Source organism: Ilyonectria robusta (genome assembly GCF_021365365.1).
Source record: "Ilyonectria robusta strain PMI_751 chromosome Unknown BGZ61scaffold_5, whole genome shotgun sequence".
Classification (NCBI taxonomy): domain Eukaryota; kingdom Fungi; phylum Ascomycota; class Sordariomycetes; order Hypocreales; family Nectriaceae; genus Ilyonectria; species Ilyonectria robusta.
Window position 1 is genome coordinate 2,131,054 of NW_025764439.1, and position 14,278 is coordinate 2,145,331.

The 14,278-nt window shown below is 51.4% G+C and overlaps 7 protein-coding genes across 7 annotated transcripts; 4 read left to right on the top strand and 3 right to left on the bottom strand.

Moving 5' to 3' along the window:
• Nucleotides 1–387: 387 nt before the first annotated feature.
• Nucleotides 388–1,776, top strand: BGZ61DRAFT_492057 (uncharacterized protein; the record flags this gene model as incomplete). The annotated part of the gene is made up of 6 exons (XM_046250496.1): nucleotides 388–423; nucleotides 484–729; nucleotides 814–1,016; nucleotides 1,070–1,161; nucleotides 1,224–1,394; nucleotides 1,448–1,776. The coding sequence occupies 6 exons, from the start codon at nucleotides 388–390 to the stop codon at nucleotides 1,774–1,776; spliced, it is 1,077 nt and encodes a 358-aa protein (XP_046107917.1).
• A 1,415-nt stretch (nucleotides 1,777–3,191) lies between these two features.
• BGZ61DRAFT_447119 (uncharacterized protein) lies at nucleotides 3,192–4,719 on the bottom strand. Its single transcript, XM_046245291.1, has one exon. It carries the CDS (start codon nucleotides 4,682–4,684, stop codon nucleotides 3,389–3,391), a length of 1,296 nt encoding a protein of 431 aa, XP_046107918.1. The 5' UTR covers nucleotides 4,685–4,719; the 3' UTR covers nucleotides 3,192–3,388.
• Nucleotides 4,720–5,739: 1,020 nt separating this feature from the next.
• Nucleotides 5,740–8,495, top strand: BGZ61DRAFT_504611 (acyl transferase/acyl hydrolase/lysophospholipase; the record flags this gene model as incomplete). Its single annotated transcript, XM_046251808.1, has 2 exons — nucleotides 5,740–8,271; nucleotides 8,320–8,495. 2 exons carry the CDS (start codon nucleotides 5,740–5,742, stop codon nucleotides 8,491–8,493), a joined length of 2,706 nt encoding a protein of 901 aa, XP_046107919.1.
• A 23-nt stretch (nucleotides 8,496–8,518) lies between these two features.
• Nucleotides 8,519–8,845, bottom strand: BGZ61DRAFT_530024 (uncharacterized protein; the record flags this gene model as incomplete). The annotated part of the gene is made up of 1 exon (XM_046253496.1): nucleotides 8,519–8,845. The coding sequence occupies one exon, from the start codon at nucleotides 8,843–8,845 to the stop codon at nucleotides 8,519–8,521; it is 327 nt and encodes a 108-aa protein (XP_046107920.1).
• A 383-nt stretch (nucleotides 8,846–9,228) lies between these two features.
• On the top strand, nucleotides 9,229–10,017 carry BGZ61DRAFT_346004 (short-chain dehydrogenase/reductase SDR; the record flags this gene model as incomplete). The annotated part of the gene is made up of 1 exon (XM_046239839.1): nucleotides 9,229–10,017. The coding sequence occupies one exon, from the start codon at nucleotides 9,229–9,231 to the stop codon at nucleotides 10,015–10,017; it is 789 nt and encodes a 262-aa protein (XP_046107921.1).
• A 522-nt stretch (nucleotides 10,018–10,539) lies between these two features.
• BGZ61DRAFT_530026 (uncharacterized protein) lies at nucleotides 10,540–11,121 on the top strand (the record flags this gene model as incomplete). The annotated part of the gene is made up of 1 exon (XM_046253497.1): nucleotides 10,540–11,121. One exon carries the CDS (start codon nucleotides 10,540–10,542, stop codon nucleotides 11,119–11,121), a length of 582 nt encoding a protein of 193 aa, XP_046107922.1.
• Nucleotides 11,122–11,346: 225 nt separating this feature from the next.
• BGZ61DRAFT_492076 (uncharacterized protein) lies at nucleotides 11,347–14,093 on the bottom strand (the record flags this gene model as incomplete). The annotated part of the gene is made up of 11 exons (XM_046250498.1): nucleotides 11,347–11,549; nucleotides 11,794–11,873; nucleotides 11,937–12,062; nucleotides 12,186–12,301; nucleotides 12,368–12,522; nucleotides 12,614–12,708; nucleotides 12,760–12,834; nucleotides 12,932–13,231; nucleotides 13,282–13,465; nucleotides 13,547–13,745; nucleotides 14,073–14,093. 11 exons carry the CDS (start codon nucleotides 14,091–14,093, stop codon nucleotides 11,347–11,349), a joined length of 1,554 nt encoding a protein of 517 aa, XP_046107923.1.
• Nucleotides 14,094–14,278: the final 185 nt, after the last annotated feature.

Consider the following 14,278-nt stretch of genomic DNA (forward strand, 5'->3'; position numbering starts at 1 on the left):
TAAGGCCGACGGACGCAAGCCTTCCTTCGAGCCAGCAAATGGGCAGCCCAACTAAGCACGGGGATGTGCCGCAAGCGTGGAACTAAGACTATATCACAGTTGACTCGTGCCCAAGCCAGTCAAGCCACAATCGGCTCGAGTGAGTCGGGCAATCCCATAGCGTCCACCACTTCTGCAAGACTGCCTCGAGTTGGCGAGTCCCCCTGCATAATCGGTGGAGTCGCGCCTTGTTGTTCCCACTGAGACCTGCGTGCATAATGGACAAGGAATGGACAAAAGAGACTCTGGAGCCGCTCAGCTTCTTCGGAGCTTCCCCCCTCGTGCTTGTCTTTTCAATCGTAAGGCTATCTTCTCTGGCTGAGACACTCTCAGTGGACGGGCCAGATCATGGCTCTTCCCGGCCCCGGTGCCGCTGCGGTTCTTGTGCGACCCCGATCAACACCTCTTCCAGGTTTCTCTGCTTGCTAACTGGGCCTCAATCAGGTGTCGCAATGGATTCTCATTACTATTGCCGCCGTCGTCGTCTTAGCCCGCGTTTACTTGCGCCTCAAGATCCAGAAGCGAAAAATCCTGAGCAGCGATCTCCTCATGTGCGCCGCCTGGGTTTCCGCCGTCGCTACCGCCTCGTTCGACATCAAGTTCGCGACCATGGGGGCGCTTGAGCCCAAGGTCAAGACAACGCTGGCGGGATACGATGGCACTCCGGAGGATATCGTCTTGCTACTAAAGGTTAGTGGGGATATTTGATGGAAAGACGCTGGACTGTGTTCGCGTCACGAACTGGATGTGGTAGCTGACGCTCGTCTTTTGTAGTTATTCTGGGCGAGCAGCATCCCGTTCTTCACCACGTTTTACCTCTGCAAAGCAGCACTCCTCGCCGTTTATTTGCAAGTGTTTCCCAAGTTTATGAAGAAACGGAGAATTTTCCTCTGGGGCACGATTGGTTTCGTCGCCGCGGCCTACATCGTCAGCATGCTGCTCGTCTTTTGCATTTGCCTGCCAATCGAGACGAACTGGTTAGTGTGGACCGTCAAGCTCAACCATTTCACATCGTGCTAACAGCGAGTAGGTCTTTGGATCCCGAGACGACATGCCCCAATGCGAGTGTTGCATTGGTCTTCCAGGTCGGCTGGGCGCTGCATTTCTCCGGCGATATTTTGAGTAAGCTTTTAGAGCCAAACGAGCCTGCTTCCGTCACGGAAACGACCTAACAATTTTTACAGTCTTCGCCCTACCGTGGCTCATCGTACCTGGACTCCAGATGAAGTGGAAGCTCAAGATGGGCGTGTACTGCACGTTCCTCCTGGGCACCATCAACATCATTTTCTGCCTTGTTCGTTTCATTACGATCCAAACATCTACCGTCGACAACGTGATCCCGCTTAGTCTCGTTGGTATGTACCACGCACTCCCTGAGGTGTATCAAGCTAACACGTACCCATTGCAGAGCTTTGGAGCGCTCTCGACTGCAACATCGGTCTTGTGATTGCCTGCCTGCCCTCGCTACGACCATACTTCAGGGGCCGAACCGGGTCAGATTACCCTTACAACTCGTCTAACGTATACTCCAAGTCGACGAATACGAGGCCGGGCGACGGCTTTAAGGTGATCAACGAACCTTACGGAGGCCAAGCCTCGTCCTCCGGGACCCCAAGACGCTCACCCCATATTTCAGCATCTAATTCCAATGGCTTCGACGAGGATCTGTGGGAGGATGGAAAAAAGAGCAATGCCAGCGACATTGAATTGGTTCACGTGAAGCCAGTACAAACATGATTTTTCTTAGCGATGGATTTGGGAGGAAATGGATGATCATCCCACGAGACAGGGAATTGAAACGAATCGGGCGACGACTGGATAATGACGAACCAACCCAAATAGGGTGGTATAGACGCGACAGGGAGAGCTAGTCTGATGATAGACAGGTACACATGCACATGCATGGATTAATACAACAACCACGTTAAATAAGCTTCTATCATACAGTGGGCACGACCCTATAATACATGGATGAGTGTCTAGACAGGGATGCGGCGCCTCTATTAACCGCTTGGAGCAAAGGTTATCTCTGGAACAGCGATATCAGCGTTAGGGAATAATTACGGACTACTACATCTGGTACGGGAATGACGCCAGGAATGGATCGGACGAGGACTCAGCCCGTGCTTAGATTGGTAGGGCTCTTTAGGACACGCCAGGGGTCTCGGATGTTCATCCGGGAATCGGAGCGTTCGGCTTTGCGGGCGCCAGCCTGGTTGCTAGAGTCAAGACCCATGTTGCGGGCGTGTAGGAGTGGGGAAGAGTGGGCATCCGACATTTCATTCAGTGAAAAAGGCGTTGTTCCTGAGCTTCAGCTGAGAGACACGGGGACACGCCGTTCCGTCTCAAGGCGCCAGTCCCGGCGGAAGCAATACCTCCTACGTTAGCTCAGGCGGTGCTATCGCCATGGGTGACACGACGGTTGGAGCGAAGCGCCGCACCACGAAAGTCCAGGTACGGACGGAGATTTTTGTCTCCGTGAACTAGCAGTTCCACGCCACGCGTCAGTTCAAAGTGAGATGAAGGCCTGTTGGTGACGGCAACAAGACGGCTTCAGTGTGCCACTAAGTGATACGTGCGTATCGCCATCGACGCTACCAAAGTAAATCCAGTACTACTGTACGGGCGATCAGGGCAAGTTAACACAGAAATTTTGGTTCAGGAATTTGAGCAAAGATGACATGCAGCCTCCGAAACCCAAGATCACAGCTGGTCATGTTGGTGGCGTTTTCATAATGCCCCCCATATTTATGTACAGTACTCTGTTGACTCGTGGATTGCATAAAAGCCACTATCACCTTCGATTTTGGTTAGAAAGTGATCCAATTCTCCACGTGGGTTTAATGAGCGATTGGTCATCCCATCATTTGTCTCTCAACCCAGTGACGAAATATCACGTCTCCCTCGGAGCTAGTCATGACCTTCGACAGCAGCCGTCCAACGCTAAAGATGACCTGCGGCTCACCCGACATGATAAGCCGTAGTTCAAGGTCATAGAGTTGCGCATTTTGACACTCCAGTGCAACTGGAGTTAAGCCCCTGAAATAGTTGAGAAAGAGTTCAGTTGACTGACCTTACACGCAGATAGACTGGCATCAGTCCTGGCTCCTACGGGAGAAATAAAACCAACAAAGTCGAGATTCGGATAACGTCTAACAAATATTTATTAAGGTATTAGAAAATATCAAATCAATCCAAAACAACCGGTCCAGTGTTCCCCGACTCCAAACCCGGGACATATAAGGGTCCAAAGAAGCTCCCATTTATAAAGTTGCTAGGCACAGAGCGACGGCAGATGACCTATAGGGATCATTCATACTGACACAATAGGTGCATGCGTGTCAAGCGCCTACACAGACGACTCATTGTATACTCTGATGGCCTTTCCCATTGCCTTTCTGCATATAGGGCATGGGGTTTGCCACGGGCTGCGATGCTGAGACTGCCAAGAATCGATGCAGACTCCGCAGAATTGGTGTCCGCACTTAGTCACGGAATCGAAATCGCGTTCAAAGCACATTACACATTGGCGTTGCGACTCTTGGCACTGCAGGGCATCCTTTGCCGCTTGGAGTTCCGATTCCATGAACGCCATCTTTGCTGCCATGGCCACTAGTTCTTCCTGGAGTATGCCCAGTTCTTCCTGAAGTGTGGGCACACGCTGTTTCGCAGGGGATCTAGCCATGCGCTCGGCTGGAGAAGCATGAATGACAGTCTTTCGATGCTCGAAAGGCTTGTTTTTCTCCACCTTAAACGCGAAATGTGCTGCGGTGATTGGATCATTGTCAAAAAGAGATCTAATTGACTGAGAGGATTGTGGGGGGTGTGCCAAGGTCGCCGGTGCACGAGGGAAGAAACTGCTGGTTGAGCGGCTGACTGCTTCAGAGCCCACGGGACCCTGCCTCGTACTGGCATCAACGGTTTGTGATGTTGCGGGTGGGTTATTCAATGTAAGATTCTGCACCCAGGGGCTCAAGTGGTCTGGCCCGGTATCTACTGGGACATTCGTCTCTACGTCGGGAGTTGGCGAGCTCAGGCCGGCTTGAACGACAAAATTGGAACCAGAAGCAGTGGTCGAGTGGGGGTTCGGTAGATTCTGAAGTGTACTAGAGCGAGACTCAAAGGATGATGTAAAGCTGCTGTGTGTGGATGCCTGTTCGACGGGTTGCACGGCATGAGATGAAGAGTGCTCGTCTTGAACGAGGTGTTGTCGTTCCCGCTGCCGTCGTCCCTGCTGCTCCTGTTCCTCCTCGAGTCGTAAGCGAGTGAGGGATTCCGCGACAGACCGGAAAGACGGTCGCTCTCCATATCCATAAGGTAGAAGCTGTTCTTCTGTCATGCGGTGGCGTGAATTGTATCGCAGGTGTTGGTAGAGGGCATGGATATTGTCAAAGTCGCGGTCACAGTCTTGGCAACACAAGAATTCCTCCTCGTAATCCGGAGTGCCTTGCACATAACGGTCTAAGATGTGGTGGAGAGGTGCCACGCTTTGGTGGTAGGCCAGAGCTTCTGGGGTGGTAAAGACACGGCCGCAGACGCGTTCGCAGTTCCAGGTGAGTGTGGCGTGGGCATCCGAGTCAAGGTGCAGGCGTAATGAATAATAGTTGTTAAAGGTACGCCCACAAATAGTACAGGGAATTGCCATGACGGCGGATTTATAAGTCCCTACGGAGCGTTACCATGGAACACGAATCATGTTGAAGAGTTCAGTCCACCCCCTTAATTTGGCGGTGCTTGCTTCACGTGATGCCTGGACAGTGCAAATCGTATCCTTTTCAGCTTAGAGCACTGTATGAAACCCAACGGAACATCAATGCCAATCCTTTTAATCGTCATACTTCAAGGTCTAAAAAAAAAGAAAAGAAAAAAAACCTTTGCCCTTGACCTTAGATTACCGTCAATGCAGCTTAACTCTAAACTCCATGCTCGGCAGTTATCATGTCAATAACCATAGACCAAGCGATGGGCCTGTTACCCACCCTGGAGCACGAGGACGCGCCAACAATGCAATTGCGACAGAGCGTCGGGCTCAATACATCATAGATGAGTATAATAACCTTAACGGGAAGAAAGACATAAATTTCCTAAGGAAACGGTGAACTGGGGCAGGGCTGAGAATGGCATAACTGCGCGCCGCGGAAGAAAGAACCTTTCGGAACACGATCCTGCAGGCATTATTAGGCTCTTACCTCATTTGCGGCGTCACCTCTAAGCTGATAAGATTCAGTAAGAGTCTCAGGAAGTCCGGTATACGCCGGCCGTCAATCCCTCGAGGTGGCATGGCTGGTAAAAAGCCCTGGAGTACTAATCATCTTTACATGTGTCGCATCCAGTATATAGGCCTCAGTTGCACTACGTATTAGCGGAGTGTTCATTCCACTTTTGCCATAGCAGTCAATGCGATAACATTTTTTTTTCCGGCACTCAGTATGAAATGTAGACATCCCCCGCGGGATTTTTTGTTGATCAAACAGAGCGAGAGGATGGTGATAACCTACCCTAAGACCACGTGGGTGGAACACGGCCCAGCTATGGCATGGACTAATCTGAATTGACGCGCAGTTCAGACGTCGCGAGAGTATCCGGTACCCACTTATGTCTTACTACTAATGGGCGCATCTTGCTTTGTTACTCCGGACATCTCCAATTGAATCCCGTTGCTTTCATATCCTTGTTTTGTCGACCTCGTCACTGGCGGAGATGGTGATCCTCAGAGCGCTGCGGCAGTCCCCCGCGTATCTGTATTTCAAGGCCTATTGTCTCTGTGCCCTGGTGACGCTGTTCAAAGCGACCCCGGTGTCTTCAACGATTGTCCGAGTGAGGGCTCAACTTGATCCCGACAACAAAAAACCAAGAGTTATTCCTAGAGGAGGCCCCCGGCTGGTTCCTATTGACAATCATGGGAGCTCCTTGGTATTGCCGAGAACACCAATTCGTTGCAGCCAAGATTCTACCTCCGGCCTCAGCACCTCATCAAAGTCGCGCAGCGCTGGGGAGAGCCAATCCCGTTTAAGAAACATCTCCAAGAGATGGCATAAAAGAGCCGTGGACCTAGCACAGATCAACGTCCTCTTACGGCGCGACGACAAGGATTTCAGGACCTATCCAGAGCTTGCATGGGATGCCACAGTTCGATGCTCCTCCTCGCTTCATCCAGAAGAAACGAAGTTCATCGATTTGCGCCAACAAAGAATATCTTCTTGGGGCCAGAACTCACTGCATCAATTTCTTGACTTGCCTCGGGACGAACTGGTCGACCCCCAAGATGTTCCCCTTGTGGCCCTCGGCGGCTCTGGCGGCGGCTACAGAGCCATGTTCGGCTTTGCGGCCTTCATCTCGGCTTGCAAGAATAGTCAACTTTGGGATTGTATCACGTGGACTGCAGGCGTGAGTGGTAGCTGCTGGACACTGGGTGCATACTATACGATTGCTGGTCACGATGCGTCGAGGCTCACTCGTCATTACCTGTCAATGGCCAAAGAGCTCGTGCATCCCATGAGCATATCCGCACTGGACACAGTTGTTCGGAGCACTAGAGGTGTCTATTTCCTCATCGGCCCGCTGGTACGAAAAGCTCAATCCAGCATCATTGGGCTTGGTATTATGGACCTTTACGCAACATTGATCACCACTTATCAATTTATTTCCCGCGAGCCGGGGGCTCGGCTGAGCAGGGCGACATTCCAACTATCCAAGACATGGACTCGTTCGGGTATTGACAAGGGGGCTGAACCTATGCCCATTTTTACAGCGGTGAGACGAGCACCCAAGGATTCGTTTGGCGTCAAGGCGAACAGGGACTCGTCCATAAGCAAAGGACAGCCTCCGACACAATCCATGACACAACACCACACAGACTATTTGAACCTAACCCCTTCTCAACAAACCTTACAAGAACAAAAATCCAAGAATGGTCCTTCCAAAGGTTTATTTCAGTGGTTCGAGATATCACCACTGGAGGTAGGCTCTCGCGACCTCCAGCGTTTCGTCCCAACATGGTCTTGGGGGCGAACATTTGCGTCTGGCCACTCTGTTGACCGACGACCGGAACAATCTCTAGCTCTTTTGCTTGGCCAGTGTACCAGTGCTCCAGCGGGTCCCTTGACAGGGTATATATCGGCCCTGCTGGCTTCTTTGCCTAAAGGGACGATCATGTCCCGTGCACTTTTTGCATTCAACAGATTCATTACGATGAAGAAGTGGGAGAGAGTGTGGGCTAATCCTATCCGCGCCGGACATGATCCCAATCCATTTTACGGCACGGGGACGCGGCCCATACTAGAGATAGCCCGAGATGAAGGCTCAAGATCAAACATCCCCAGCATTGGAAAGAGCGAGTTTGACGCGTCTCGATTAATTGACATGGCAACTCGATCTAATGGGAGATCATTGGAGAGGTTGGCGCTGCGTATTCTCAGCCAGAGAGAGTGGGACGAGTTGAACAGGCTGCTCGTTGGCATGCATAATTCCGTCCAAAGCTGGCAGAGAACTGCACGATACCTTTCTATTGCCTGGGCAGCAAAATCGGCAGCATCCGAAGCACTGTATCCACTTTACTCAGTGTCTTGGAAGCACCTAGCAGTCAATTTTGCTGGTCTCTCACTATCGAGCAATGGTCGCCTTGGGGACGGCGACGCCCCAAGAGGTCTTGTTGACTTCTCTGCCGAGTTCACAGAGACTAATAGAGAACTAGTCCCTAAACTCATACTGAATCTCTCATGGAGGGGGAGCAAGGTGACAGCCAATGTCAGAGCAGAGCGATATTCGACATTGCACGAGCCAAAGAAGCTAAAGAATGAGGACGGAAACACCAACGTCGGAAATGGCTCGACAAAATACGAATGGGAGGCCCAAGGTCGGGTCAGGCTCATGGATGGTGGAATGTCCAACAACCTCCCAAATCATATTCTGGCGCGAGAGGAGCGTTGCGCAGACATGATTATTGCCTTTGATGCCTCGTCTGATGTGCACACAGATGCAGCCATTCGTCGGATCCAAAACTTTGCAGATGACTGCAATATTGAGTTGGAAGATCAGACCTCCTCTTTCGACCCTCCTACACGACGTTACTCTGCTGATTTCGGCGACAAGTCGGCATCTGCAGATATTGAATCGAGATTCCTGGATCATTATGCGAGAGTATTCGGAGGAACCAGACAAAATGGACAGCGGATTTATCTCGTTTATTGTCCACTTCTACCGAATGCTATTAACCCGAAATTCAACCCTTCAGTAAGTCACTTCCATTCTGCAAATTGCGAAACTGACGATTTGAAATAGCAAGAATCTTTTTCCACTTCCTACAACCTCGTTTGGACTCCAGCTCAGGTCAATGCTGTATTTGAGACGTCGGAGTCTAATCTTTCCGACTATGCGATGCACACCGTCAAACAAGTGATGAGAAAGATTTACTTTGCAAAGAAGTCCGCCCGTATCATGACGGAGATGACTTAGAGGCTAGATAAATATATTGAGTGCGTCACGAGAGCAGTAAATCTGAATCAGGTGTCCTGATATTCAACACCACTCGCGCGGGCAGCAATCGCGTGTAGTCGAGGCTGCCGCCATACGACAATACGTGACCAGAATGGAAGGTTAGGGGCGCTTCTTGGGCCTTGAGGACGTGGCCAGAGGTGGACACGGACTGCTCTCCTCTCGAGGTGCACCATGCTTGCAGCAGCGAGTGCATCATGTCCACGCCAGGGCCGTTCGTGTGGTTGAGTAGATGGCGCAGCGTGATGGCGTTTTGGGCTGTCTCGAGAGTAAAGCCGCCTTGTCCATTGAGAGAGACCGAGTGAGAAGACATTTCTGGTTGGTTGTCGTCTAGCCTAGACCCGGACACTCGGGAGCTAAACCCAGCCCGAAGGGGTTGCTACTATTGACAGGGGCTCTTCAGGATGCTGAAGCCGCGAATCACATACGATGGAATGCGACACCTCTATACCTCGGACTGCTCGAGGACCCCGAGTACTCTTTTCTCCGCTAAACTTGATTAGCAGGACGAAGATGACTGGAAGCCTGACTAATAACAAAGGATGATATGAAAGAGGCATAAAAACGGGTTATCTTGGTTATCAAATGATCCTTCTCGCACACTTACCATAAATTGACCTCGTTCTCATTCCAAATCCAACAAACAATTACTCTTCTGCTCTCCGAAAGCTACAACGTCCACTCACACCATAAACCATGACAAGCCTGCTATCGAAAACCGCAAAGTCCGTCATCGTCACGGGGGCAGCTTCTGGGCTCGGCAAGGCCATCGCCACCGAGTTTCTGCGGCTCGGCTCCCACGTCACGCTCGTAGACATCAATGCCCACAGACTCAAGGCTACGAGCGAAGAACTGTCGGCGTACCAGAGTCACGTCACCGTCACGGCCGACATCACAACCAAGTCCGACGTCCGGGCTGTGTTCCAACAGGCCGTCTCTAGTGCCGGTCAGGTAGACGCCCTGGTTAATTGTGCGGGCATCGTGGATGACTTCCAAGGCGCAGGCGAGCTGGACACTGACCTCTGGAACCGCGTCGTGGCTGTCAACCTCACCGCCCCATTTCTCCTCTCAGGTGAAGCTGTCAGAGAGTTTCTCCGCAAGAAAAATGAGGGTGGCGCCACTGGGGGCATCATCATCAATATTTCGTCGCTGGCCGGCTTGCGTGGGGGTTTCTCTGGAGCGGCCTACGCCGCTACCAAATCAGGCCTGCTGGGGCTAACTAAGAACACGGCGGCGCTCTACGCGAAAAAAGGCATACGCTGTAACGCTATATGCCCTGGCGGAATGGCTACGAATATCATGGAGAAAACGTCTCCCGACTTGTCCGGTAGTGCTTGGGGATATGTGAACAAGATGAATGAAATTTGTCCCGGCCTTGTTGACGTGAACAAGCTCGGTCGTCTCGTGGCCTTCCTCTGTAGTGAGGATGCCATAAACATCAACGGCGCTGTGATTACGGTTGACAATGGGTGGAATGCAATCTAAGAGTGTTAAAGTGCATTCCGCTTATCAGAATATTTTTCGCAAGTAGTTACAGTCGGCAAAAAAGAAAAGAAAAGAAAAGACAACATTTGATCTGATTCATAAATTTGCTGGAAGTCATCTACTTTAATCAGCCCCAGGGACCACTTCACAGCTCAAACCAATACTTTAGTATTTTATTTACAGTTTTGGAAGACTACAAAGTTGCAAATAAACATTTGCTTGTTTTAGTACATCCGTACGGGATATAAACCGATCCGTCATGACCTGCGCGATCTCCATTGGGACCTTGAGGTGCCTGACTTCTTGTTGTAAGGTACGTACCTAGGAACGGAAGATGCTTCATACTTACGCTGTGGCCATGTGTGAAATACCTACTATCACTATGTAAATGATCAAGAAGCCCGCCTCCTCTCAGTTGAGTTATCCAACACAAACTTGGCACGCTTTAAAGACGAGGCTATCGGGGACCAGTTCATAGAGCGACCCAAGCCGTTTGAGTCTCGCGGGAGGGACGATACTGCCATGTCCCCGGCCGAGCGGCAGCTTCGAAAGCAGGAGCCGTCCGTCCTCGCCACCGACCTGTTTGAGACGTCTGCTCTCTGCTGGAACCAGGTGCTCAACTTCTTGCGTGATATTGTCCAGAACCATCTGCCCGATGAGGAGGCCGAGCGCGTCCAGGTCCTCGGTCTGGCCAAGGCGCTCGTCGACCGCGCAAGCCTCTATTTCGACGAGACGATCCGCTTCATCGACGCTCGCGGCGACATCCGCTGGCCTATCTGGTCTCCTGGTGTTGCCGAGATGGCGAGCCGCCTACGATGTGACTTTGATGCCCTCAGCAGTGACACCGCAGAGCTGTCGACCGTTTGCCAGGATACCATCAACATCCCCATGAACAACATGAGCACCCACACTGCTCAGAAGGCCTTTTTCGAGGGCAAGAGCATCCATGTGGTGACCTACCTGGCCATTGTTTTCATTCCTGTCAGTCTCGTCGCCACCGTCTTTGGCATGAACGTCGCTGAGCTAGAACCCCCGCCAACCATTTCTTGGGTTTTCATCAGCGCCGTCAACACTTCGGCCGTTTGTCTCGCCCTTACCGTATGACTGATTGAGTTTTACGGCACAGTTTGACTTAACCGATTGTTGCTCAGCTTGCGGGACTGAAGCTAGGAGCCGAGCAACTGCATCATCACCGCCACAATATCTTGGACGTTGTTGGTCACTACAAGTGGAAAACAAAGGAGCATTCACCCGAGAAACTAGTTCCCTTTTATTTTATTTGTGTACTCTGTTCTGGTAGCTAGAACGAATGGCAGAATCCATTGTCTGTTATAAAAAGAAAATGTGCAACGTAGAGACCCAGCATCGTCCTCCTCTAAAAGATTGGCTCATTGGTTCGCTGCCTTGTCTTCTCAACTTTGACTCAGTAGTCAGATCTGCCGTATTTCTCTTGTTGTCACCAACTTCAAACATGAACCTCCCCGTCACTACTGTGGTCGGCCAGCCTGCCTTCTCCAGAGTCTCCTGGCCCACTTTGAGCAGTGTCAAGTCGGAGCTTGTAGAAAGGGCGTCAGCAGAGTGTATTGTAATCCAAATCTCCAACTTCGAGGTGGAGAATGTAGTTATCAGGACGAAACACAACTGGGGCACCGACGATGGTGGTGAAGATAGTGGCAAACTCCTTCCGTGTTGATACCCTCGATTCATAAGGGTTTTGTCCAACTTTAATGTGTTAGTATATGTGGCAGGCAGTTTGCCTAGGCGTGAAGCATATACCGGGTATAAGGAGCTGTGGTCCACCGAGCATTGAAGCGATGAAGATCGGGCTTATGGTCGGAGGCGGTTTGTTGTTTCCCCTGGATATTGTAGCTTGTCAGCGACTTTCAATAAACATGCAAGAATGGTTTTGAGAGTCTGACTTCTGTGGCTCTGGCTGGGTATCGCGATAGGTTGCGCCGGGTCGGCTATGCGGCACGAGAATAATTGTGCTGCAGTCTCCGTTCTCGTCGACTGAAAAGATGTTGTTAAACGCCCATTTTTGAAGACTGTGACGTACTCTAGCACTCTCATACGCGCGTCTGCTGTCTTGTTCGCATCAATTTCCCTGCAAATGTTAGAATTCGCATTGTGCTTGCTTCACACAGGAGCGGTGAAATGGATCTTCTTACCACCTAGACGTATGCGATGGACTCACGTACGGCGGCTTCTGAAATCTCTCCTGGTACTGAGATCGGAAGTCATCGAAGCTATCCCAGTTATCGTAGCCGTTGAGAGCATATGCCATCTACCCATGGCTTGTGAGCTCGAGCCTTGTATGTAAAGGGATACGTTGGAGTCATGGGGCACTTACTTCTTCAACTTCAAGCACAGTTCTGCTGCGTAGATGATCTGGCGCGGTGCGTGACCATTCCTGTTCAATCGAGAATTTCGTACGCTTTACGCCTGGGTACGTCTCCAGTGCCTCAAAAAGGGCCTCGTTCATGCGCTGCTGGGTTTCATTGGAGACTGCAAATCACTCTGTCGGATACAGAATCTTTGTTGGCTACTAGAAAGCTTGTCAGCCAGCCAGCGCGGTTGTTTTTCGAGACAATGGAACTTGCATTGTTCGGCCACAGGGTGACACCTAACGCGATGAGAATGTCGCATATTGAGACGGTGGTTCGTCCTAAAAGCCCAAAAGTGTCGAACATGCTGGTAGATGCTAACAATCTGGAGGTTTCCGGGGGAGTATATGAGACTCACTCGCAGGCACGGACAGTGCCCTCCATCGGAAGGCTGTTCCAGGAAGCCTTGAGACCCCAGACGCCGTGGCTAGTCCTATCCGGCGGCCGTTGCACCAGCTCCGCTGGAGCTCCCAGAATGGCTTTGGTAGCCATCGCCCCGCGGATTCCATGGCAGAAACTAGTCGGTGCACCGACACAGCGTAACTTCAGATCTCGCAAACGCAGACAGCTTAGTCTTGCCGAACACAATGGCTCCCTGGGTTACGAGTAAGTCTATCAACTTGGACGATTTGGCCTGTTTGCCGTAGAGCTCAGCGCAGGCTTTGTTTTCCAGGCCTGTCACCACGCCACTCAGGTACATATTGTCTTTCACAGAGATGCGTCTGCCGTTGAGAGGCTTGTCCTCGCTCTCCATGAAGTAGAGCCGAGAAGGAACAGCAACTGCGGCATCTGCGCCGGAGAAGCCCGAGTTCTGCAATGAAACGAAGCGCCTAGCATTGTCAGCAGCAGACTCAGAATTGGCTTTTGGAGCTTCCTATACCATGAGCCCTTCTCGGTCACAGGGGTTGTGTCATCAGGGACGACAGAGGTAGCGAATGCACCCAGCTGATCGGGGAAAAGAGGCCATGCTTGGTGAATCTCCTTGCCCACGACCAAATAAGGGCCTTTGAGGACAGACAAATGCTCTACAAAGCACAGAACCAAAGATTTCGCCTTGAGGTAGTCTGCGAGGTCGGGTGGAATACACTAGTCAGTGCCCGCATTTGGTGCCAACTGCGGCTTCTGCTATGTGCTGGGGACTGCACTCGCGCTGTCCGATGTCTGGACTAGAAGATAGGCATGGTGCGTGAAGCCTTGTTGGAAGACATCGCCCGAGTCAAGGAACCGACCGAAAGAATCCTGGGCGGTAGCCAACGACGGATTTCCAGCGTGACGATGCAGAACAACTGCTGGAGCTGCCTGATGACTGGATTGGGACGCGGGGAACCAGGCGGGTAACGCGGCCTGGGAAAACAAATGGACGTCAGAGAGATGCTCCAAAAGAGAACCTGGAGCAAGCAAGCTTATGAAAGAAAGGCGTATACCTTGATCTGGCGCCGTCGCAGTAGGAATAAGATCCGACTAGGACCACCGATGTTTGTGTAAGGCCTACGGGCGAGACGAGAGTGGCTATGGAGTCGGAGGGAGCGTGCGTGTTGGGAAGGGCAGGCAGGACGGTCTTCTCCAACGGTAGACGAGTAGTAGTCGAACGCGGTGGAAACTCTTTTGTAACATGGGAAATGAGTGTATAAAGCACAGGAAAAATGAAAGCAGAGCGACATTGCGATATACCAAGTATGAAGGGTGAGACATGCTGGATTCCATCGCCACCCTCGCTACCTAGGCTGCAGCCAAACCTGCCGCGGCTGAGACAAGGCGGTTGCCTTCTCTGACAGGTGTCACATTGTGCCCTCAGTCCATGTCATTAAGCTCCGGAAAGTGCAATCTTGGGCAAGAATATCTCCATTAGAGATAAAAGCTCACGGCCTGGCTCGCCT

Excerpts from the sequence above, each read along its gene's own strand:
- BGZ61DRAFT_447119 (XM_046245291.1), bottom strand. The coding sequence starts at position 4,684 with ATGGCAATTCCCTGTACTATTTGTGGGCGTACCTTTAACAACTATTAT.